The sequence below is a fragment of the Eleutherodactylus coqui genome, chromosome 1, assembly GCF_035609145.1.
Source record: "Eleutherodactylus coqui strain aEleCoq1 chromosome 1, aEleCoq1.hap1, whole genome shotgun sequence".
NCBI lineage: Eukaryota > Metazoa > Chordata > Amphibia > Anura > Eleutherodactylidae > Eleutherodactylus > Eleutherodactylus coqui.
The window spans coordinates 428,742,693-428,768,363 of NC_089837.1; the positions used below are offsets into that span (position 1 = coordinate 428,742,693).

Genomic DNA, 25,671 nt, shown 5'->3' on the forward strand with positions numbered 1-25,671 from the left:
TCCTGTTAGAGCCATCTGAAGCAGCAGATTACCTGCAGACTGTCCAGGATAACCCGAAGAGACTGAACTTGTCTGCGCACCGCTCCTGAGACACGTTCATAGGTAGCAGCATCATACTCACTCATTTGAATTTCCTTTAACCTGAAAGCAACACAACGTTTTACACATAAAATGGTAAGTTTCATAAAAAAGAAAGTCAAATAATTATGAAACGCAACCCAGAAACACAATATATCCTTAGATATGTGCTAGTGTAACTGTGTTTTACTATAAGCAACTTATCAAGAGTTTACACATCTGTTGTGCATTTAAACTGAAGCTCACCTTGGAGCCGCCATACATCATATATTAGGGAACAGGATTAGGAGGAATTCACTAACTTAAGCAGCAGCAATAGAAGAGCAAAAGAAGAAGTGGAGAAGTGAAATTCTCTGTTACATCCAAGTCTTAAAAGGGGTTTTCCAATTTTCTTTTAATTATTTTTATTTCCCCCTGCCCCAAACAGTAAAATATACTTACCGTGACACTAGAGCACCACGTCCCATAAACAGGTCACACAGGCTTCTAATGCAGAAACCAGGCCTGTTTACGGTAGGTCACCGATAACGGTTTTTATTTTGGAAGGAAAGGGGGGGGGGGCGGATCAGGTTAGCAGGGAGGTGGTATTATTTTAAATATATTTCCCACACCCCACTGCCCCAATTGTGCAAAGAACACGTGGCACGGGGTTAATTACCTGCCGATCTTGGCCATTCTGGGCTGCTAAACAGCCAGGATAGAGCTTAATCTGTGTGTCCTTCAAGGAGAAGAGAAGGGGCATGGCAGATCTCCTAGGACACATTTCTTTATACAATTCTCAGTTTTAATTACTATAAGAATCTGTGTCAATAACGAGCATGCAGTGTATTATTAAATCAGTAGTGTGCGCTTTACTTTCCAATTTTTTTTTTCTGAGAAAGTGAATGGAGTATAAAATACCCAATTTATATTCGTTGCCAGTAAAATTCTTGTGGTTTCTGTCCACATTTAGGTGCAGAATAGGGACATATGCAAATGACAGGAGGCAGGGTAATATCCAGGTGTCAATTTATTTGTACATTTCCAGAATTGTTACTTCATGGGGAATGCAAGTATTGACAGAACAGACATGCCAGGAGAGGTAACAGGGCCCAATAATTATTGTCATCACCAGGACATGCGTTACCTTTCTTTAAAGGCTTTCTCCGCCATTTCTCGAGCCGCCCTCTTTACTTCCTCGGGAACAGCATCTTTTTCAGCTTGTGACACCTGGTACACTTTGTGTCCTGCATCCAGACGATACGGACCTCCCTTTCCACCCAGTCCTGCAGTGTCTCTGCCACCTGGTAAATGACATAGATATTAACCCTCTCAATTAGGATTACCTAACTTCTCATTTCATTAACCGAAGATTTGAGGCATTCAGAGCCATGCCAGCCACTGGGTATGGCCACCATACAAAAACTTTGGGGTCCAGTTTTATAGCATGCAACATATCCCTGAAATGTATGTCAAAGATATAAAAACTGTCAGTATTAGAGAATTGTTTTTTTCTTTTAAGTCCAGCTAATGTGTATGTGGCCAGCTAAACTTTCCCCTGACACAAAGCTAGGTGGGATAGCGAACACTAGGGAAGAGAGAGAGAGTATTCAAAAAGATCTGGAAAAGCTTGAACAGTGGGCAGCGACTAACAGTTCTCCTTCAATGGAAGTCTTCAAACAAAGGCTGGACAAATATCTGTCTGGGATGATTTAGTGAATCCTGCACTGAGCAGGGGGTTGGACCCGATGACCCTGGAGGACCCTTCCAACTCTACCAGTCTATGATTCTATGATGATGTTGGGGGGAAAGAAGGAACAGAAATGTCAAATTTCAATGCCTCATCCTTTTGTTCCCTAGGATATAAGCCAGCACCAAAGATGTCCAGCTGCAGCTAGGTGAGTATAGATAGTAAGCCCCATTGGGGACAAAACCCTATGATGTGCCGCAAAGTCAAACATCCATGCGTACAGAAAAGTCGGGAAAAACAGCTGTCAGATGAACGATTGTTCAACCAAAGGTTGTTAAAGGTGTAGGTCAGCCCTAAGACATTCAGTGTTTGGTTAGATAATGACAAGTATTAGTTGCTGCCTATCTTTTACGTGTACAGGAAAGAATTACTGTACATCAACAGGTCAGCTTCTTACATTTGATAAACCAAACAATTATATTGTAACCACAGCACAGTTATCCTGTAAGCCTCCTTTTACATAGCACAATCTCATTTACACGAGCGAACAAGCTAGTGACGTCATTACCATCTGATTCGCTCTCATGTAGCCTGCCTAGACAGATTTGTTTACTTGTCGTTTGGTGTTTCATATTTGCTTTTGAGTCTTCTCACTCACCGTCTAGGTGCTCCCCCTATGGAGCAAAGATAGCGTTTCTGATATTCACTATGTGAAACACTGAACGAGAAGTGTTTAAACTGAAGACAAGTGAACGAGTCAACGATGAAACTGAACGACGAACATGAGACGAATGATTCAGTCCTTGGCTCACGTTTAGACTGAACTATTTTATGAACTATAATCGTTCCGTCTAAGAGCATTATATTCTGGTGCAGTATTAGTGTGACAAGTGATAGTGTATTGGGCAGACGTGTGACATAAATGTGTAGGCTACGCACTATATGCACCTTGGTGTAGGCAAACAGGAGAAATCCTGAAGTAAATGAATCCTTGACCTTTCTTTTGACCCCTAGAATGCGAACACTAATAATAAGCACATGTCAAGACAATGAATAGGGACTTTCTTGGTAACACAGTTTTGTTTTCTGTAGAAGTTCACATAGGTGTCATAATGTATGGCCATACTGGAATAAAAAACGTTCAGATCTAGAGGACTGATTCCTTGTCCCAAGTGCTCAGACTTCTGAGGCCTGGGCATTATGACTAGACAAGCTCTAAGGCAGGACCACAAAGCCTTTGAGGCTTTCTACTACTTTCATTTGTATGAGTTAGGGCTCACACGGGTCTATGGGGCTTGCGTATTTTACATGCACGTAATACACAGTACACAATTAAATCCCTATACCGAAAACCGATTGATTGATCGGCTCACATACCTCAGATGGGACAGCTTCCACCCTAAACACATCTAAAAGTTGATCGTTTACACCCAGGCCATCAGATACAACTGGATCTGCTCCAACCCAACAGACAGAGATGAACATTTATACCATTTTAAAATGACATTTTTAAATCAGGGCTACCATCTCACCTCAATTGATGACCAAATCACCAGAGCCACCAGGATACCAGGAATGAACTACTCCAATACACAGAGAAGGGAGAAAACGATTGTGTGCCTCTAGTAGTGACCTACAATCCGCAGCTAGAGGTACTAAGGAAAACTGCAAAGAAACTCCACCATACCCTACAGAAGGATGACCATCTGAAAACCAGCTTATCGCTCATCGTTCAGTGTAAATAGCGGACATTCAGTACTGAACAGCCGCTGTGTTAAGTGAATGGAGAGGGGCGGGGGAGAGCGAGGAGAGAAATCTCCTGCAGCCTCCCCGCTGAGAGCTAACGATACTAGCTCCCGTGCAGGTGCACGCAAACTAGTATGTGCAGAGACAAGTGTCGGGCATAGTTTGCCCGACTGTCGTCCCGTCTACAAGGGCCCTAATTCAGAGACCATAAAACCTTCACTCCCTTATCAGTGTATGGTTGAAAATCTTTGTTTCTGTTGCAGTATTCTTTTAAGTGCAAACCAATCACATCCATATCTGTGCCTTGTCATAAGTATGTGTGTATAAATATGCATACATCTTCGGATCTATTCCATTTAAGCCTGAAGAAGAACCCTGCGTTGGTTCGAAAGCTTGCATTACCATCATGTATTTTTGTTAGCCATTAAAAGGTATCATATCTACAAGATTACTTGGTTTCTCTCACTGAGAACAATCACAATAAAATATGCATGTAACGGGGGGCGTGGCCAGCGACCGGCATGAGCAGTCGCACGTGAGGAGAGCTCCCTACGGGAAAGCCTAAAATCCTGCTATAATCCTGGCCAGAGTCACATCCTGAGACCCCAGACATTATCCAGGACCTCCTAAATCCTGAGGGGACGTTGAAACCGCGTCTGGAGGAGATTGGAGTCTCCTGTGCCCTTAACGGAGCCGCGGGCCGAGGAAGAAGAGGAGCGGCGCCATTGCCTGTTTTCCCGCGCTCCCTCCGACGCTGACCTCCCGGGCCTCCTGCCCACAGAGCCGGGTAGGGACCTGTGGGCTCGCTTCGGCTGGCTGAGACCTGCCCGGTGAGCCTTCCCCGAGACCCGGTCACCCCACTCGGGCCGACCCTCCCCCCCCGATCACCGCCGGCTGGATCCCGGACCCCGGGACGGAGTGGCTCACCCCCCCCCCCCCCGGGAGGAGGAAGGAGCTGCTGCGCTGAGACGAGGGGGAGAGCTACGGCTCGCAAGCCGCTCCGGCCGCCCCGCTGCCCCGAGACCTCCGCTGCCACCTACTTGTGCCGGCGCGCGGACCGCGCGGGAACCATCCCTCCGGGCTGGGGAGCCCGCCCCGCTGCCCCGAGACCTCCGCTGCCGCCTGCCTGTGCCGACGCGCGGACCGCGCGGGAGCCATCCCTCCGGGCTGGGGAGCCCGCCCCGCGATCCTAGGAGAAGCGGTGCCTGTTGCCGGGACCCCGGCCGGGTCCGCGGCTCGCTCCAGCGTTCGACTCCGAGCGGCTGGGGACTCTGCAGCCGACGAGAGATTAACCCCCTCCTGGACGGGGGGGGGGGGGGCTGCCTGGCTTGCAGCCTCCGGTTTTCTTCTCCCCGTGCAGGGGCTGTGCGGGTAAACACAGCCTGGTAGACCATCCTGCAGCGTTCCACCACGGTCCCCCAGTGGGGCTAGACGCCGCACAAAAGCCCTGATTTAAACCTCAGCGGCCGCCTCACCTGCAAATCGGCGAGCTGGGAGTTCTTCTGGCCGGTACGGCTACCGGATAGACGGCCACGGACCCAACCGGAACCGAGGCCGGCCTGACCATAACACCGCTGACCAGCTACTTGCGGCCCAGCTTGCTACACCTGGCGGCCCCCGAAACCTTACACCGCAATATTCTCCTTCTCGAACCCGGTCCTGCGGAGCCGGCAACTGAACTGTAAGTAACCAGCAGAGAGACAACGCACTCATCAAGAGACATTGATCCCTCTATATACACCAGGCATATAATCTACAACAATAGACCCCTGCTGCCCCGCCTGGGGGGAACAAAACATCCTCAGCTATTGTCATTACTACATAACAACACCTGAGGGAGGGCGCGAGGAACGGACTACTTACGCTCAAAACCCCCGTCCGCCCGACCCTCTGCTCGTGGCGAATAGTGTCGTGGCAAGGAGCCAGCGCCACTTTCTAATTTTCTTTTACAACTGGGCATAGACTCAACTAAATCCTATACAATTGCGGCCCCGGACGCGGGACCTTCACCCTCTAACAACTACGGCAACCACATAACTAAGGACTGGATAGCTAATCACATCTAAATCCTGCAAAGCCGCACCAAAACTGTCGACTTTACCATAAGACGCCCGCCATAAGTCACTTCTCTCATATTCGTTATACACTGAACGGGAAAAGGCAGAAACTTCCGCTTCTTAACAACCAATATAAGTGCAAATTACAAGGACTGTGCAACCGTTAACATTTAAGTGTTACAAAACCACGCCAAAACCACCGGAACTGCCCTCTAGACTTTATTATAATCAATATCTCTCGATACTTTATATACCACACTACGCTAAGCGGGAAAAGATTCCTACCCTCTAAACAACCACTTACTGCATAACTACAAAGACCCTTGCTGATAACATCTAAGTTCTGTAAGAGACGCATTAACCCACTGTAACCTAAATCTCGGGGCGGAGAAGAGGAAAGGCCACTTACTTCCATAAACCACTATACCAATCCACGTCTCTCACCATGAGCACACGAGCCAAAAGTGGCTCGGCAGCAGAAAAGCTAAAAGAGTTTGCCCACTCTAAGACTCCAGATCATACACTGCGGCCAGTACGACCCACTCAGATGAGGGAGCCCGAAGACGAGAGCGGGCAGCCGCTGGAACCGACTATGTGACAGCTCCTCGAAGCAATCAATACCTGCAAGTCCTCTCTCACTAATAAAATAGCAGAGATAAAGTCTGACGTCTCGCTCCTGAGACAAGACTTGCAGAACATGAGAGGTAGAATGCGGGAAATGGAGGATCGCATCTCCAACGCAGAGGACTCCTTACGCCCGCTCTCTGCGGCAGTTAAAAAAGCCACGCGAGTAGCAGAATATTGCCAATCCAAGACGGATGACCTAGAAAACAGGTCACGCCGTAACAATCTACGGATAATTGGCCTGCCCGAGAAGTCAGAAGGCTCCCACCCAGAAACATTCGCCGAAACCTGGCTGAAGTCTTTGCTAAGTGACGAGACCTTCTCCACGCACTTTGTAGTGGAAAGAGCCCACCGGGTCCCAACAAAACCACCGCAACCGGGAGCCCCCCCGCGCCCTTTCCTAGTGAGGATTCTGAACTGCAGAGATCGGGATGCGGCACTTCGTCAAGCTAGACTAAAGGGCCCATTAAAGTATAATAACGCAATAATCTCGATATTCCCTGACTTTTTAGCCGAGCTACAAAAGCAAAGGGCTACTTTTATAGACGCCAAAAGAAAGTTCAAAGAAAGAAACATCCCTTATTCAATGGCGTACCCAGCCCGCTTACGTATCGTAGCCCAAGGAAAAGTGTTTTTTCTTCAATCCCCCACCGAGGCCTCGGAGTGGCTGGATATGCACCCGCAAATACTGGAAGACGATTGAACCCACAACATCTATGACGGGACTCTGAACTCATAATCTTGTGCGACTGATACCCCCCTGACCTATAGACGCTGAAGCATGGGGCGACAATATCTTTAAATTGCCAACAGATCTGGCAAGCGCCCATGATCCTCTGTAGGCCACCGGGATATTTCCCCCCCCCCCCCCATATTAGAGGAACATCTGCTACTTCTGTATAGATTGTAGCTAAATTGTTTTATTCTTGTTTGACGTTTTTGACATTTATGCCGAAATTAAGCAAAATGTCAGAGGTTAAAGGTTTAAAATGTTATAATCTGCTCTCCAATAATATTCTTAGCAGGTCTGCATCGACACAACTCCCCTCCCTACACCCACAGGTTTTCCCCCTCTCTCCCTACTCTAGGGGCACAGAGGCAACACTTCAAACACATATCCACACAGTCAGCAATGACCCTAAAATGTATTAGTTGGAACGTCCGAGGTCTCGGCACCGCCCTTAAGCGAAGAGCGGTCTTCGCGTATATTCGGCAAACTAACGCACACATTATAAGTTTGCAGGAGACCCATCTTATTGGGGAAAAGGCCGACACCCTGGCAAAGCCTTGGGTGCAATGGACGGCTCACTCCTTCCACACCTCCTCCTCTAGGGGCGTCTCCGTGCTCATCCATAGGTCATTACGTTGGAACCCCATCAACACTCGCAGGGACCCCGAAGGAAGGTTTATATTCATATTCGGAGAAATAGACTCCAAACCTTACATTATCCTATCTATCTATAACCCACCTCACAATAACCTCCATCTTTTACAATCCGCTATAACATACGCTCATCAATACCCCTCGGCGGGGGTGATTTGCCTAGGGGATTTTAATATGGTAATGGACTCAGCCGTAGACAGATTCCACATATCCCCTAATACGACCCCCACCCAAAGCTCTTCCCTTAAACAATTAATCGACAGTGTCGGCTGGATTGATCTCTGGCGACTCAAACACCCTGACGTGCAGGAGTTCACCTGCCATTCCCCGGGACATAGCGCACTGGCAAGAATTGACTATATATTTAGCTCAGCGGAACTGGCAATATTCCTTTCTAAAATCACGCACTGCCCACGCGGCGTATCCGATCATAGCCCCATACTGCTAACGTTGAAATTCCCCCAACAAAATATAGTACCCACTTGGAGGCTCCATCCCTTTTGGTTGAAGCTAATCGGACCAGATGATCAAGTACCTTTCCACATATCCCTGTTCTTAGAGGCTCACAGTGAGAATACCCACCCTGCTTTGAAATGGGACACCCTAAAGGCCTACGTAAGGGGATTCCTCAAGTCCGCCATATCATACATTAAAAAATCGACAGCCCAGGCCGACAGAGAATTAGAATCCCAGACAATAGAGGCGGAAAAGATATACACATCCAACCCTACAGATGCCAATAAAATAGCCTGGCTTAGCCTACTTCGACTCCACAAACACCAAATATATGCTAAAGCTAAGCGCAAATTATTCTTTACCAAACAACATTATTTTGAACTAGGAAATCAATCCAGTCACCTACTGGCCAGCCTCATTAGACAGGGAAATAAAACTAATACGGTCCTTAAGATCAAAAACCAGGGCGGGGTGGAGCTGACTGACGGCCCATCTATCACAAACTGTTTTAAAGATTTTTATAGCAATCTGTACAACTCTTCCTCTCAAAGTACAGTGGCAGACGTCCTAAGCTACTTGGAGGATTTAGACTTCCCAACCTTATCCGCAGATCAGGTCGAACTTCTGGAAGCCCCTATCACGCTAGAGGAGATCCAGCAGGTAATCAGAGATATGGCTTCTAATAAATCACCCGGCCCAGATGGTCTTCCGATAGAAACATACCGGAAATATAGTGAACAACTAGCCCCATTACTACTTGAGACACTAAATCAAGCCCAAATAGATAATACCCTCCCACCCTCATTCTACAAAGCCTCCATAGTGGTGATACAGAAACCCGGAAAGGATCCGACAGATTGTAGCTCCTATCGCCCAATCTCACTGGTAAATGCCGATTACAAAATCCTAACCAAAATCCTAGCAACTAGACTAAATCAAGTGATTCTGTCCATTGTCCATCCGGACCAGACGGGCTTCATGCCTGGGAAATCTACGACAATAAATATCCGTAGAGTCCAGACGGCCATGCAACTGGGAAAACAATATAATATGCCCTGGGCCTTGGTCTCGTTGGACATGGCAAAGGCCTTTGACTCACTGGAGTGGGCTTTTCTCGAGGCCTGTCTGACCCGCTTTGGATTTGGACCCATGTTCCAACAATGGATCAAAATCATATATAAGTCCCCGAGCGCGAATGTAGTGGTAAATGGCATTCCATCACCAGAATTCCAACTGGAAAGAGGTACCCGTCAGGGATGCCCTCTATCCCCGGCTCTATTTGCCATAGCCATTGAGGCGTTGGCAATACGTTTGAGAGACGCCCCCAGTGTAGAGGGTATTAGATGGACGGACCTCGAGAGTAAGGTGGGACTATACGCGGACGATACAATTCTTTTTCTATCAGACCCAATGAACTCATTTTCCCAAGCCATGACCCACATAGATAGGTTCTCCAGTTTTTCGGGTCTGTACGTCAACTGGTCTAAATCGACAATCCTATATACAAACTCCAACCCCGGAAATGACCCCTGTGTAACTAAGTATGGGCTAAAACCAGTCCAGACATTCAAATATCTGGGGATACTAATGCCGTATGATCACAATAACGCCATAGCAGAAAACATGGACCCGCTGCTGGACAACATAAAACACACATTAAAAGGATGGACCAAACTACCGCTCTCTGTGGCAGGGCGCATAAATCTTATTAAAATGGCCATACAGCCTAAATGTTTGTATATACTGCAGCACATGCCAGTAACCGTCCCCAAACGCTTCTTCCAGACATTAAACTCCCTAATCACCTCCTTTGTATGGAACTCCACTCGCTCCAAGCTAAGTCTGTCGATATTACAAAGGCCCAAGGAGCAGGCCGGAATGGCCCTTCCGGACCTCCGACTCTACTATTTGGCAGGACAACTGAGAAATATACGGACCTGGGTCCTGAATAGGGAGCTGCCCATAGCAGACAAACAATTGGCAAAGCAAGTAAAAGGCAATAATCTTCTAAATTACCTAGAATTCCCGCAATACACTAACCCCTCCGACGTGGTCCCGCTTCATAGACTGGCCCTTGGGGTGTGGAGGGAGGTGAAGGCGTTGCAACAATACCGAGATACACTACCCGAGCTCTGTCTCTGGAATAACCCTGGCCTCACTGCCCTACAATCAATCCCAGATCCACAATATTGGATGGCTCAAGGGGCACACACACTAAACGACATATATACAGACGGAATACTCCCTACATTCACAGAACTACGCGACAAGCTGCAGTCCCCACATCTCCAACTATTCAGATTCTTCCAGCTGAGACACGCTCTGAACTCCCAATTCCCACCCACATCAACACATATATCTAAATTCCCTACAATTGGTATCCTCAAGTCTCAGGGACCCAGGGGGCTAATCTCGGCCCTATATACGCATCTCCTTTCGGCCAAAATAGCTCCTAACCCACCTACAGCATACGACAAATGGAGACGAACTATTCCATCTCTCACACCTGAGGAATGGCAGGACATCTCTGAGTCCCACCTGGTAGTTTCCCCCGCTGTAAACAACAAATTAATCCAATTATACATAACATATCAGGCCTATCTTACCCCTAGCCGCTTATATAGAATGGGCACCGCATCCTCAAATGCTTGCCACAGATGTCGTCAACCAGACGCGAACTTTTGGCATCTGATATGGGAGTGCCCCCTAGTTAATGAGTACTGGTCGGAAATCACTAACCTTATAAATGCACTACTACCTCCCCCACTGACTATAGATCTAGACCCCAAGGTGGCGTTATTTGGCCTACTGGAGGAGGAGGTATGGCCACATCACATCCGCATATTTCTGGAAAAGATCCTGTTCCTGGCCCGCAAGACAATAGCCATGAAGTGGATGGCGGTGGAGACTCCCTCTACCCTACACTGGATACAAATGGTGAATACCGTAATCTCTTACGAAAAGATCATTTACCAAAACAGAGGATGCCCGACCAAATTTGGGAAGGTGTGGGGGATATGGATCGACTCCCACTCTACCTTACAAACGGAATAACCTCGAACCCCGACCAGTACCCCCCCCCCCCCCCTAGATAAGTGTCCGCAGACCTGCAATACAGCTCTTCTATCAAAATTGAAATAAGTTAGAGCAGAACCGTTTTTGGGAAAAGTTAAAAGTTTATTGTTGTCAAGTTATCCGAGGAATACAGCAATGAGATATATCGATCCTAATGTAATGGAAATGTATGTATGAACAATGCCATACCTAACAAAACTCTTCTTATTCTGTATTCTACAATGCCTTTGTTTGGTTAAAATAAAACAAATTTAAAAAAAAATATGCATGTAACATGCATAATTATTGCATATTTTAAGCCCCATGGCCTTGCTTCTTATTACATGTGCGGAAAAAACGCATGTCTACGAATGACCCAATGGGCTATTAGGACTGCATATTACGCAAGTTAAAAATACGTGCATAATATGCAGCCCCCATGCGCCTGTGTGAGAGCCCTAAGGCCTCATGTCCACGGGGAAAATCAGATCCGCTGCAGATTCTACATGTAGAATCTGCAGCGGGTCCCTCCTGCCCCGCGGACATGAGGGCTGAAAATGCAAATAAATGAGATTAAACTTACCTCCGATCCGCTCCGTTTCTTCTCTTCGCGGCGGCGTCATCTTCTCTCGTCGCGGCCGGATCTTCATTCTTCGGCTCGGCGGATGTGCACGATGACGTCGGTGACGTGCCCCGCGCATGCGCCGGGTCGAAGCAAAATGATCCGGCCGCGGCTGAGAGAAGATGGCGCCGCGGAGAAGAGAAGAACCGGAGCGGGTGAGTAAAATATGATTTTTGTGTCCCGCGGATCCGGACGGCTTCCATAGGCTTCAATAGAAGCCCGCGGGAGCCGTCCCCGCGGGAGACCCGCATGAAAATGGAGCATGGTCCAGATTTTTTCATGCTCCATTTTTTTTTAAATCACTTTTATTGACCATCCGCGGGTATTTATCTACCCCGCGGGTGGTCAATGCATCCCTATGGGATGCGGATCCGCACGCGGGAGAAGAGTTAAAATCCGCTGCGGATTTTAATTCTTCTTTTTCCCGTGGACATGAGCCCTAAAGGTTGTTGCCCTTGTCACTCCTGGCTCACAAAGTGGATAAACGACTATTACCATGTGTTAGTGCTCTAATTTACCATCATGGTCTGTCATCTACTGTTTGCCAGCTATTCAAGCTGAAGCCGCAGATGGATGAGCACAGTCTGAATTTAGCTGAAGATTTACTGCATTCTTCTCTCTATAAGAAACACTTTTTTCCCCTCCAAAGCGGGAGAAAAAAGTTGCTAGGTCTTATAGAGCGAATGTGCCGAAATTCATTGCAATCAGTTAGCAGTTTTCTCTCCTCTCCACTGCCGCCCATACGTACCGCTGATTGGTGGTGAGCATCGGCGGGAACTGCTGTTGCTTCCCCGCCTCCACCGATCGGCTTCTTGCCTTCCTCCTGCCATACACAAGCACCGCTGTGACACGGAGCTCTGGTTTTTCAGACCTCTGCTGCTTCTGCTCCGTCGCCCGCCACTATTGCCTGTGCTGTCCCTGGGTGAGTTCAAAATATTTTCCCCCCTCTAAAACGGGGATATGTCCTATCGTCTGATGCATCTTATAGAGCGAAAAATATGGTATATTGTAAAATGTAGTAAAAATGTTGTTCAAAGGTACATTTTCTTTGAAATAAATAAAAGGATGGAAATATGGAAAAAAATGAACAGGCAATTGAAGTTTCTTCCAAGAAGTAACTATCTAAATAAAGATGGTACAGTAGTGTATGTAAGCCTCCTGTGGTGTTGCTATGCTGGTAGGGATCTCTCACCATGTAATTCACTGTCCACAGAGTTACAATGTGACTCAGAGAGGAAGGGAGCGGATTACTGTTGCATTTCTGTGATGTTGCTATGAGGAACTGTGCAAAACAAATGAGATGAAAGTGAGTTCCAGGAGACGCAGTGATAAAGAGGAACTTTTGGTCACTATTATTATTTTTATCCCCTAAATCAATGCCCCAGTTTGATTACATGAATGCTATTATTCTTGGCTCCCTGTTTCTTAGATACAATGAAGGTTTCTCAGCATGCATAGATTTATTAAATCCATACATTTCTGCGGAGCAAGACTACTACATAAACAGATGTATACAGCTAATACTGAAATCAGAGAACGGGTACAAATCCGTGTCCAGTTTTCTCATCCAAGTAGCAGCAATGACATGCAGCAATATGTGTTTAAAGGGAACCTGTCATGACCTCTGTGCGCCATAAACTACATAATGGGGCTTAAAGATAAGTGAACAAGAAGTCTGGGAGCTCTGTTTTAGGCTTCATTCACAATAGCACTGTTCGCGCACATTAGAGGCGCGCACAGAACGTGCTTTTCAAAGAACCAATGGTTTCCTATAGAATCGTTTAGGTGAAGGAGCCCTTATGCTCACCAGGGGCTCTGTTCCTGCGCTGCACCCCTCCAAAGTTCGCACACACCAGTGGTGAGACTCTCTTCAGTCCGCTCTGTGCATGCACCCTCCCATTGATTTCTACGTTTATGGGGATGAAAGGGCATGGCGGGTTCCCTTTAAAAAGGGTCTCTGGGCTCGCCTGATTTAGTAAATACTTCCATTTCCCATGAAACAATTCTGTAGCATCTCTACATGGTGCTGTTTCTCTGCTATTCTTCCTGGGAATATATGAAGAAATTGATAAGTGGGTGTTACTATTCCCCCTGTCAGTATGGCGTGTCCCTTCACACTCTGACAAGGTCCAATCAGAGCTGGCAGTATCAGGTTGTATTCAGACAGTGCAGTAAAAAATGCACCCAAAGCATATTGGGAAAATCCCGTACATTTTGCCATGCTTTCCGACGCAATTCCAGCTTTTACAGCAACCATCTCGACAATTCACAGCAAAATGTGAAGGGACCTACTCTACTGACAAAATAAATTTATCATACACCGTTGCCTATTCAAACAATTCCTGAGAAATGTCAACGAGAAAGCCCAGTGTATGAAAAGGTGCGCCAGAATTGTTATTTTATGGCGAGTGTACATGTCATGAATGCAATGAGCAATTTACAGTTTTTGTTCTCAAAGGTTACGTTCCCACGAGACGGAAATCCCGCTAAACATTTCCAGATCCTTTAAACGTTCCTCATAGGACATGATTTGCAGACCGCTTACCATCTCGGTAACTCTTCTCTGAACTTGCTCCAGTCTGCTAATGTCTTTTTTAAAGTGGGGTGCCCAGAACTAGACACAGTATTCCAGATGAGGTCTGACTAAGGAAGAGTAGAGGGGGATAATTACCTCACGGGATCTAGACTCTATGCTTCTCTTAATACATCCCAGAATTGTGTTTGCCTTTTTTGCTGCTGCATCACATTGCTGACTCATGTTCAGTCTAAGATCTATTCGTATACCCAAGTCTTTTTCACATGTGCTGCTGCTTAGCCAATTCCTCCCATTCTGTATGTGATTTTTTTCATTTTTCTGGCCCAGATGTAGGACTTTGCATTTCTCCTTGTTAAATACCATTCTGTTAGTCGCCGCCCACTGTGCAAGCTTTTTTAGATCTTTTTGAATACTTTCTCTCTCTTCCCTAGTGTTAGCTAATCCTCCTAGCTTTGTGTCATCAGCAAATTTGATCAGTTTCCCATTAATTCTCTTCTCCAGATCATTTATAAAAATGTTGAACACCACTGGGCCTAGGACAGAGCCTTGTGGTACCCCCCTTGATACATTCTTCCACTTGGATGTGCAGCCATTTATGATCACTCTTTGAATACGATCACTCAGCCAGTTCTGAATCCACCTAACAGTTGCCTTGTCAATTCCATATTTGGTCATTTTTTCAATAAATATAGTATGAGATACTTTGTCAAATGCTTTACTAAGGTCAAGAAAAACTATATCCCCCGCATTTCCCTGATTAAGTCAGTGGTATTATCATAGAAGAAAATTAGATTATTCTGGTATGACATGCTTGTTACAAACCCATGCTGGCTCTGGTTAATTACTCCATTTTTATCCAAGTACTAGCATACATGCTGTTTAATAATTTGCTCAAAGATCTTTGCCGGTATAGAAGTCAGTCTCATAGGCCTGTAGTTTCCTGGATCCACTTTCTTCCCTTTTTTGAAGATAGGGACAACATTTGCCCTTTTCCATGCAATGGAAATACATGCTGTGGCTGTCAATTCCGTGCCGCATCGCCGCTTCCACCTGGCTTTGCGGCGATGGATTGACCACCCCGTGTGAACGAGATTTTTGCTAAATCTCGTCCACATGGCTGGCTACTCCCGGGATTAGGAGCTGCGGGCGGATTTGCAGCACAGAAATTCCGCTCAGAATTTCTGCGACAAATTCGTTCAGTGTGCACCCAGTCTAATTATACTACAGGGAAAGAAATGAAGCAACCTTGCAAAAAAGACTAGGTTAAAAATATACCATTGTATGTACTTCTAAGCATACCTATGATAACAGGCAAAAATGCTGCAGGGCTTATTTAGGATTCAAAATGCAACAGTTCTCTAACGCAAATTATGTGCTTTGCGCCACATTTACTATGCGGTTTTAGATATTTTCAGAGAGTTTTTCCAAGTTGTCCGAAAAAGAGGCATGCCAAAAACTGCAATGTGCAGGTCTGTCCCAGATACATGCTACCTGTAGTTCAGGCAATATGAACCTGGTGACAGGTTCCCTTTAACAAACAGCCAAGAAAAACGGCCAAGAACCTGATTACAAATAGTCCAAAACTGCCAAGAACCCGAATACAATCTAGTGTTAATTTAATGTTTATTTAACTTTTTAAAGGAGCAGACACTTTTAAGCAATTTAATGCATGTAGGAAATTTTATGGCTTTTTATTGTCTTGGGCTACCAAAATTATTTTTGCTGTGATGTTGTGACATTTAGAGCTGTTTGTTAATGGCTTTTGTTCACAGTTTTTTTTTTTGTTTTATTAGAGGTAATGTGTACAAAAAGTAAAAAAAAAAGTAGTTCTTTATAAAAATTAGTACACTTACACTAAAATATACTACAGGAATGGGTTCCCCATATTCTTTTGGTCGTTTTGATATGTAATTTGTATAGTATCACATTATAGGATGACTATGACGAAGTTTTTGGTTGGCTTGGGCAGCTGTTTTTTCTTGTCTTTTTTGTTTATATATTTGTATTTTACTTTTTTTTTTTTTTTACTTCTTTTTGCGTAGATTTTTTAACCCATATGTCCCTCATAATGTCATAAAAGACATCTGAAGGACATCCACAATGTAATTTATTTATTAACAGTTTTTCCCTGTAACTGCAGGCATGTAAAAGCCCCGGTTACAGGGAAAAAGATCCTCCAGTAGTGACAATAGTTACAGGCAAAGCTGAGTTCCCTAAGACCCAGCAGCTCTGTCATACTGGGGGTCACTGGCAATCACGTGATTGGCGGGTCCAATAGAGAAAATGGCACTGGCACTTCCTCTATTCATTACATAGCGGTCATTGAGCACTATTCGCTGCTGAGTTCTCAGTTGACTAGGTTGCAGGAGCAAGAGCTTTAAAACCGTGTCATATATTTACAATGGCATGAGGTTAAAGAAGAAGCAAGCGCCATATATTTACGGTGCTTGGCCTCTATCAGGTTAATGAAAGAGAAGAACCCAAATCTAACTAATAACAGATAATAACAAAACACTGAGCAGAGTTTGACTATGATTTATGGAGAAGCATATTTATAGACACCAGTATCATTATAACGACACCATCTTAAAGCAGCAGCCAAGACAAGCAGATGCAGTGAGTGTAATTAGCAAATTATTTGATCTTCAGAAAGTCAGAATATTAACATTCAGCTCTTTAATACAGTTCCAGAAGTGCTTCTATCCACTAAACACAGCCATGCGCCTCCCTTCATGAAGATGCATTCCACAAAGTTTTCATCTGCAGCTGACACTAATTTGTTGATCAAAGTCTTATCCGTTGTACAAGCAGAAGACTGTACTCGGAGTCTACTACATTATTAACAGGGCAAGGAATAGGAATTATTTTGTTAGTTTTGAATGGCTACTTTAGAGATGTGCAACATTGTTTGGGCCTCAAAAATAATACAAAGAAAGGTGGCAGAAATCTCGCGGTTTGTGCTGCGGCCAAACCGCGAGATTTCCGACGGGAATACTCCCCGTGTGAACCTAGCCTAAATGGTAACATCTAAAATCCTGAAGCTTTATTCTTCCATGTTTAAAATAGAAACAGGTAACGCTTCGACTTGCACGGTCTTTGTCAAGCCTTGGCAGGACGTAAACAAACACACATGTTCTATTATCAAATCTCAGTCTTTTGATGATATGGCGTGGATATTGCTGCAAAGTGTCTTTCCATGCAGAGAAATTATTTTCCTTTAAACCTTTGATGAGAGTTAAGACGTGTTGGAAAAATTTCTGATGATGTCATGTGTATGGGAAGACTATCATGCTGGAACTTATGGAGTAAAAGCTTCTGGCACTGAAATACTATTTTTGAGCCAATACATTTAAATTATTTGGAAAAAATCTTGGTAGAAGCACACTATGTGAAAAAGATTGCAGAAAATTCAATATGTGACAGCCCTTCCAGATACTATAGAGTCTGTATACAACGATGTCCCATGTTAGCTTACTCCAATCCGGCTTCCTATGGGCTGTGTAAGCCGCAAAGTTGGTTGCTGTTTTCTACCATATGGGTTGCGAGCCCCGTGTGGCACAGAGTGTTAAGGCAGCAGAAATGCAATCCTAAACTCTCACTCATGATCTAAAGGTAAGCAGTTTAATCCCCGCTTGGTTCAGGTAGCCAGCTCAAGGTTCAGTCAGCTTTCCATCCTTCCGAGGTCGGTAAAAGATGACTGGGGAAGGCAATGGCAAAGCACCCCGCAAAAACAGTCTGCCAAGAAAACATCACAACGTGACGTCACGCTAGGAGTCGTAACGACTCAGTGCTTGCACCAGGGGACTTTATCTACCTACTACATGGGTTAGGACGGTGGGCATGTGTCACCATTGCTAGACTTTCCTATGTTGCATGAACAGTTTGGTAGAGGCAACAGAAGGAGGAGAGCAATTTTGATTTTTGGTATTCAGCACCCTCTTTTCTAAGCATGATCCATATTTAGTTCTCTCCATTCAGAGAACTAAGAGATCTCCCCATGAGCCTATATAACAAGCATTTAATAGACAAGTGTCAAACAGTTTATGATGACTGACCTAAAAATATTGTAATTCAAACTGTTATATGTAAACAGAAATTAAAACGACACATTTGGATTATACAATAGTCCAGGGAGAGATCAGAGCCTTGCGGGTCTCAGCACTCTGTGTTCAAGCAATGACCCAGAGAAAGTTTACCCTTCTGAGGCATCATTAAGTTGAGAGAATTCTAGAAGTGACATCTTATGTAAGATGGAGCTACTGCTTTCAGTAGACACTACTGTGCTGCTCACAGGTGTGAGGCCCTGAAACCTCCAACCACCACGGATGCGGCTGCAGCACACAAAAAAGTCCTTATCAGAAAAGGAGGCCCTGAAACCTCAACACTGAGGATTAAGATCAGAGATGATGCTAACAAGGGAGGGGACGGAAAGCTGCAATGAGGCATCAGCGGAAAACAAATATGGCTAAATGCCAGAATTCTTATGCAAAACACAGGTAGAAAGCAATGTGCTGATCTCAAATGTATCAGAATGTTCTTCAAGCAAAGTGAAATGTGAATGACTGCTGCAGAAAAAAGGGAATGTAGTTATTTGAGCCAATACCTCAAGGTAGAAAATGTGTAAGTTCTTCCTTTATATTTCCCATATCTTTTGAAGCCCCTTCTGGCCTTGGCTCAAAAACATGGCATCAAACACTGCCACAGAAACCGTGGCTTTAAATTAAAAAAAGGTGTGTGAAAACAACCTCAGGGCTTATTTACATGAGCGTATATCGGTCAGGTTTTCACAGCCGGCCGATATACACTTCCATCTAAGCAGTCCCCCTTCCCTCCCCCTCACTGACTCTCTGCCTCTCTCCTCCCCTCAGAGCGGTTTGCAATGAGAGTGGGTGGGGCTAAGCTCCGCTCCTTGTCCATAGCCAGCAATGGCAGTGGGCGGGACAGAACAATGCTTAGCTCCACCCCTCCCCTCCCTTTGCAAACGCCAGACTGGAGGAAAGGGGCAGAGAGCCAGTGAGGGGGAGGGAACTGCTTAGATGGGAGCGTATATCAGCCGAGCGTGAAATCCAACCGATATGCGCTCATGTAAATAAGCCCTTACACAATTGTTAGTTCCCAGCTACACCATCACTGATGCTCCAGTGGTCCATGCTTATTTACCCACAGCAATATCATGGAAGCCAATCACTGGCCTCAGTGGTGATGCTATCATGTACCGCACGAGACCTCTGAGCCCAGCGATTGGCTGCCATGCTTACATAAATACACAGCACATCATTGCTGCAAGAAGATAAACTAACACCAGATGGGACCACCACAGCTGGAGATATAACGGGTGAGTAAAGGTTGCTTTTTTTTTACAACACTTCCTGCCATAGATTTTTTTCATGAACTACCCAAATAAGTGTATAAACTGGTCTATGTGTATAGCGAGTATTGCTGGACTCTAGTTTATGGTTTTTAGTCTCTTCAAACTACGGCCAAGCAAATAACCACATTCTGTTTAAAGTTGAGCCTTGAGTTGATTTATGGCAATTTTCATCAATCGGACGCCTGAAAATACCCAGAGTGGTCCGACGCTAAATATATATACGGAGTGCATTGGCTCAGGAGAGTCTAGTATGTGACAAGCTGGTTCAGATTCTGGATGGCAACCACTTTGAATTCCATAGCCCTAGATCTACAAAAATGTGTGATTGAAATCAATCAGACTGCTCATCTGAATAATTGTGAAGTAGTAGTTGTCTATAACTACCTCTAATGCTGATGAACAGGCCTTAGTAGCCTCCAAGCTTGCACTGTTATCATTTATTTTTGTTAAAAGGTATCATATCTACAGGATTAGTTTTGTTACTCTTACTGAGAGCAATAACCTTTAGTTCCCCACATATAAAATAAATACAATCCAACAAAATGTCAATTGATATCATAGTTAGCAAAGTAGAGAAAAAAGCTTCCGCGCTCGTTTGGATAAGATAGTCGTGTTAAATCTCTTCGGTATCTCTTTGTATACCACAATTTTTTGTTTACGATTATGAGCAACGCGTTTCGGCTAGTAAAGCCTTCTTCAAGCTCAAGCTTTGTGATATACAAAGAGATACCAAAGACATTTAATACGACGATCTTATCCAAACGAGCGCGGAAGTTTTTTTCTCTACTTTGCTAACTATATTTTTCAAGCTTCACACAGGAATGCTTGAGTTTCCCTGCGTCTCTCCATTCCGACGGATCACGGATTAAAGATCTCTCTACACGCTGACCCGGACAACAGGTTCCAGAGGGGTCCTCCCATTCAGGAGTATCCCACTGAGCACCAGGTGAGTCGTTACTCATTATTAACCAATTGGCATATGTATTATTGGAATACACCTGGCGCGCTCCTGACATACTTTATTATTATTCAATTGATATCAGGTTACAAATCTGAAATAACAAGCCGTTACAGATGACGTATGATGCGCCATACAATATGATAATGAGATATGTATTGCTAGTGATACTGTCTGTTGGCGTGATGTTTGCAGAGAGTATTTCATAAAGATTTACTAACCTGTTCCACCAGCCCATGTATTACCACCAACATGAGGCGTGTTGTCTGGATCCAGTTCTCCGTGTTTTGGTGAGCTCACATCCAAACCACTGTCTCTTTGAATTGTGATCTGAAAAAGTCAAATGGTTACATAGCAAATCATTATTTGTATTAGTAATATACTATACAAGATGCAAAATACCGGAAACGCTTATCCTCTGTCCAAAAGACGGCAGCTAAACAGACCCCATTATAGTCAAAGGAATCCGTTTGGCGGGGGTTGACCATGGAGATTCCCCTTTCCTGGTGTCAAAATGGAGCAGGAAAGCGGAGCCCCAGGCACAGGTGTAAAACCACCCTAAGACTGGGGTCACACAGGGCGGATTTGCCGCGGAGTTTTACTGCAGCAAATCCGCCTGCGGCCGCTAATCCCGGTATTTGACAGCCATGTGGAAGAGATTTGACAAAAATCTCGTCCGCACAGGGCGGACAATCCATTGCGGCAAAGCCAGTGCTGCAGCGCGGATTCCCGGGTTGCAGCATGTCATTTCTTTCTTTTTTTTTTTTCGTTGTGGCCTTACTCCTCTCTATGGGAGAGCAGGCCACAATGGAAAAGAATGCGACGAAGCCGCTCCAAAACCCACGCTTATCCCGTAGAAATCTCGTTTTTTTTCTGCTGCGGCAAAACCGCAAGATTTCCGCGGTAAGGCTGCCCCATGGGAACCCAGAATAAGGCCTCTCAAACACAGGCGGTTTTTTACAGCGTTTACTGGGCGTTTTCAACTAAGCCTCCATTTATTTGAATGGGACTCTCACACAAGTGTTTTAGCGCGGCTAACGCGCACTAAAACAAATGCTATATGTTGTATTTTCAGCATTGCAACGAGTTTTTGACGCCCTGTATCGCCCATTGCAATGAATTGGGTGCATTTAAAATGCCAATAAAAACACTGTAAAATACTGTGAACAGCATGTTTAACGCTGCTTACTATGCCACCGGGGGGAAAATGGAGACGTCATCAGCTTGCCTTGCCTGCGTTGTTACTGCTCAAAATATGGAGGAAAAATGCAGACAGGCACTCACAAAAACGCAGTAAAACTCTGCTCTCCACGCAGCGTTGTCACAAACACCTGTGTGAGAGCTGTGTAAGGCTAGTGTAAAGCACAAATACGACAGCTCTGGTATTAATTGTAAGGCCGCCTGCAGACGGGTGGAAATTCCACGGCGGGGTTTCCCGCAGAATTTCCGCCCCTGGAAGCTGCCATAGGATTGCGTTAACATGAAAGAGCCGAGGCCGCAGGAGCAGGCGAGTGTCACGCTGCTCTCTGCAGACGCTCGGGTCAGGTCCCGCTGCGAGAATTCTCACAGCCGGATCCGACCCGGCCGTCTGCAGGCGGCCTAAGAAAAGGAGACAGCCCTAGGGTATACCTGTCTAAACAATTACCAAGAGAATAGCCTAATGGATATACCTTCCCACACACAAAATAATAGATTGTATATCTTATTAACATGTAAGTAAGTATACAATCTATTGTGTTTGGGAGGGTATAACCATCAGGCTATTCTCTTGCCTCTGGCAATTCTCTGGGTACCTATGATATCACACGCAGATTTAGTTATTCAGATATAGTGTTTTTTATAATAAATTCACAATCTGACTGTAAAACACTGCAGAATATGCTGACACGATATGAATTAAGATTACCAGATTTTACCGTCAATTTTAAAGGATACTTCCAGAGATTTCAAAAAAGGCTGTTATGGGTAGGTCCCTCAGGGTGCACAATAAAAAAAAGTCTGTTTGGTTTTATTACTAAAAAAATTACTTGCTATACTATAAATTTTTTTGATGCAGTTGCAAAAAAATACTAATGTGTGATCCGTGAGGGACCAGCCCTCAAGGTCCCAAACAATCGTCAGTATTAATGGGTCCTATCCATCTGTGCCTGGTATTACAACTTCCATTTCAGTGGGGCTGAGTTACAATACCAGGTACAGATACATGTATGAATAAAACGAGTCTGCCTGGATCTAGAGAACACCACCACAGCCCCCAATGACCAGACACTGGATGCCAATGCTAAGGATAGGTCTTCAATAGTTTCTGACGTGTCTCACATACCCCCGATGTACAAATAAATACAATTTGTACTCAGATACTATATACATTGGCCCTTATAGGTAGTGGCCAGGTGACAGAAAGATTACAAATCTCATACCTGATAATACAGTCATTGACAATAAAATAAATGCACCCAGATAGAAATGTTGGTTTGTTGTAAACCTTCGTATGCGGTTACGTTTTACACAGATATGTAAATGACCCGAGTTGCGGTCTGATTGGTCTTGCCACCAGAGGTCGTAAAATGTTGTCCTATAAAAATGCTCAGTGGCTACTTTTGTGTAGTGTATCTCTTGTTGAGAGATCGCCGACTACTAGAAATGCCTCTATGATGCATTTAAAGACATTATGCCCAGCTACAATAGCAGACTTTTAGTGCGGAAGCAAGATTAGAATTAGAGAAGCAGGATGATAGTTTCAAAGATTTGCCAACCATCTAGGTCGTTCTGAACAAGCTGTTAGGAGGTGTTGGGACCAGTGATTACATCCCAGACAGACTACCAGTAGAGAGGATCGTTTGATCCGTCGACAAGGACAAGCAGATCCAACAGTTTCATTGTCCACCATCTAGACACAGGTGACAACATTACAGACCCCTGTCTCATTTTCAGGCGCTTAACACAAAAAAATTTAGTGTCAAGTTGCCCATTACATGTTCATTAACACCCCAACACACTTCGTTTGTAGTGATGTCGTGAATAAGAAACCTGGACTGTAATGGACTGGAATCGTACTGTTATAAGCGACGATTCCAGGTTCTTCTGTTTGGAAGTTGACGGTCATGTTCAAGTATGGCATTGTTGTGGTGAGAGCTTCAATTCTGCCTTTCCCGTGGAGCAACACACTGCCCCAACTGCTGGTGTGATGATCCAGGGATCCATCGTATATGACAGTCCGTCAACCTTACTAGTGATACGAGGGACACTTTCATCATATGTGCCAGAAATCCTGCAGCCACATATGTTGCCTCTCATGGCAGGTTTCCAGCAGTCTTTCAGCAGGATAATACTTGCCCAAACAGAGTAAGGTTTTCTCAGGAATGCCTCCACCTGGTTGTCACACTTCCTTGGCCTGCCCGGTCAGCAAATTTATCGCTGATCAAGCATTTTTGGAACGCGCTGGGACGCTAGCTTTCGAAGTCTACGAGCAGGCAGGATCCAGAGGCCCAGTAGCACCATCAGTGGGCAAATGTGCCACAGGATAACATATGGAACGTATATGCCTCTATGCCTGACTGTATCTCATCATGTATCCAAGCTAGAGGTGGCCCAACAAAATACTAGAGCCTCCTTTAAATTGTACAGTTTTCCCCAATTAATGTAGCCTTTCTATCTAATATTGTAGTCACTTACATACACTATGTTGACAAAGGTATTGGCGCACTCACCAATCCTGTGCTGTCAGTCTAAAGTAATATGCACTTGGCATGTGTGAGCATTAGGGATATAGGGGAGAGCATCACACAAGTATACACAAACCATCAGAATGCCACGGGGTGTAGAGTTGACAGACTTCTAATGGGGTATGGTGGTGGGATGTCCCCTGAGCAATCAATAACCACGTATCACAATGCTTCTGGAACATCCAAATTCCACTGTTGCCAATGTTACTTGGAAATGGACAACATCTGGAGTGCGTGCAGTGTGGTCACATTTGGGGAGACCTCATATACTGACAACAAAACCTTGTACGAGCTGTGAAAGCATAAGACACACCGTCTACCGAAACACTCTCTCAGGAGGTCTGACGGCAATTGGAAAATCTATTTGCACCAGAACTATCGCCTAGAGAACTGTATGCGAACAGTTACCATGGACAAGTGGCTGCACACAAGGTTACTGCAGTCATTGAGGGCAAAGGCGGCCCAACACCATACTGAAAAAGGTCAATAAAATGGAATTTCATTACCTTCTATGTGTGTCCCAATACTTTTGTCAACATAGTGTATATCATGAGTACATTCACGCATATAAAGTTACATTCAATCTCAATAACTCTTGGTGCATTATTTTTTTGTCAATAAGTGTAAAAGATATGTATACTAGAAATGGCCAAGCTCAGAAGAGAAAGGCTGTGCAAACTTCCTACACATAAGGATTCAGTGTTGTGGGGTTTTTTTTGCAAAACTCTTTTTATTAACAGTTTTGATAAACATGAAATTAAAATGTACATCAGAGTATTGGCAAGGATTATGAGTAGGTGGATGTTGTGTATGGCATGCAGGACAAATGCCACAAAGTATTCATACAACCGATAGAGAAATGATGTATTAAGTAAAAAGGCACCCAGGAAAAACTATTGGGATATAACAAACTATATACATAGTTTTGTTACAGCATTATCCTACAAAGCCTTGGGATGAGGGCAATGGAGGCACATAGTGGAAGTGGGAGGCAAACCAATTAATCAGGGTGTTGAAGAACGAGGAAAGATTATATCACATTCAGTGGGGTTATTTACTGCAATAGATAGGTAGGATTTCTGGATTTCCAGTAGGTAAACCAGGGTCCCAAAACTGCTTAAAACTAGCATGGCATCTGTTCTCCAAGGTACCTAACTACTCCATTCTACATATTGTATCCAGTTTCTCCAGTACAACCGCATTAGTAATTTGGCTATGGTGAGCACTGCGCTTCTATGCTCAGATTGAGAAGGTATGCTTTACCTGACTGACATAACTGATACAACAGGTCATCTATTTTCTTACACCTATCAATTTGATCAGAAATCTCCAGTGTGCCTTTTCAATACTGACTTATGTCTATGACCTCATTTTTTGCACAGGTCTATGCA

At 44.8% G+C, this 25,671-nt stretch overlaps 1 protein-coding gene across 1 annotated transcript in view; it reads right to left on the reverse strand.

Annotated features, from left to right (window-relative positions):
* Positions 1-25,671, reverse strand: part of VWA8 (von Willebrand factor A domain containing 8) — a 292,087-nt gene that overhangs the window by 17,200 nt on the left and 249,216 nt on the right. The window contains exons 39-41 of the mRNA XM_066581651.1: positions 20,777-20,885; positions 1,205-1,361; positions 33-141 (exon numbers count right to left, since the gene is read on the reverse strand). Coding sequence (XP_066437748.1) covers positions 33-141; positions 1,205-1,361; positions 20,777-20,885 — 375 coding nt within the window. The remainder of the gene's footprint in view (positions 1-32; positions 142-1,204; positions 1,362-20,776; positions 20,886-25,671) is intronic.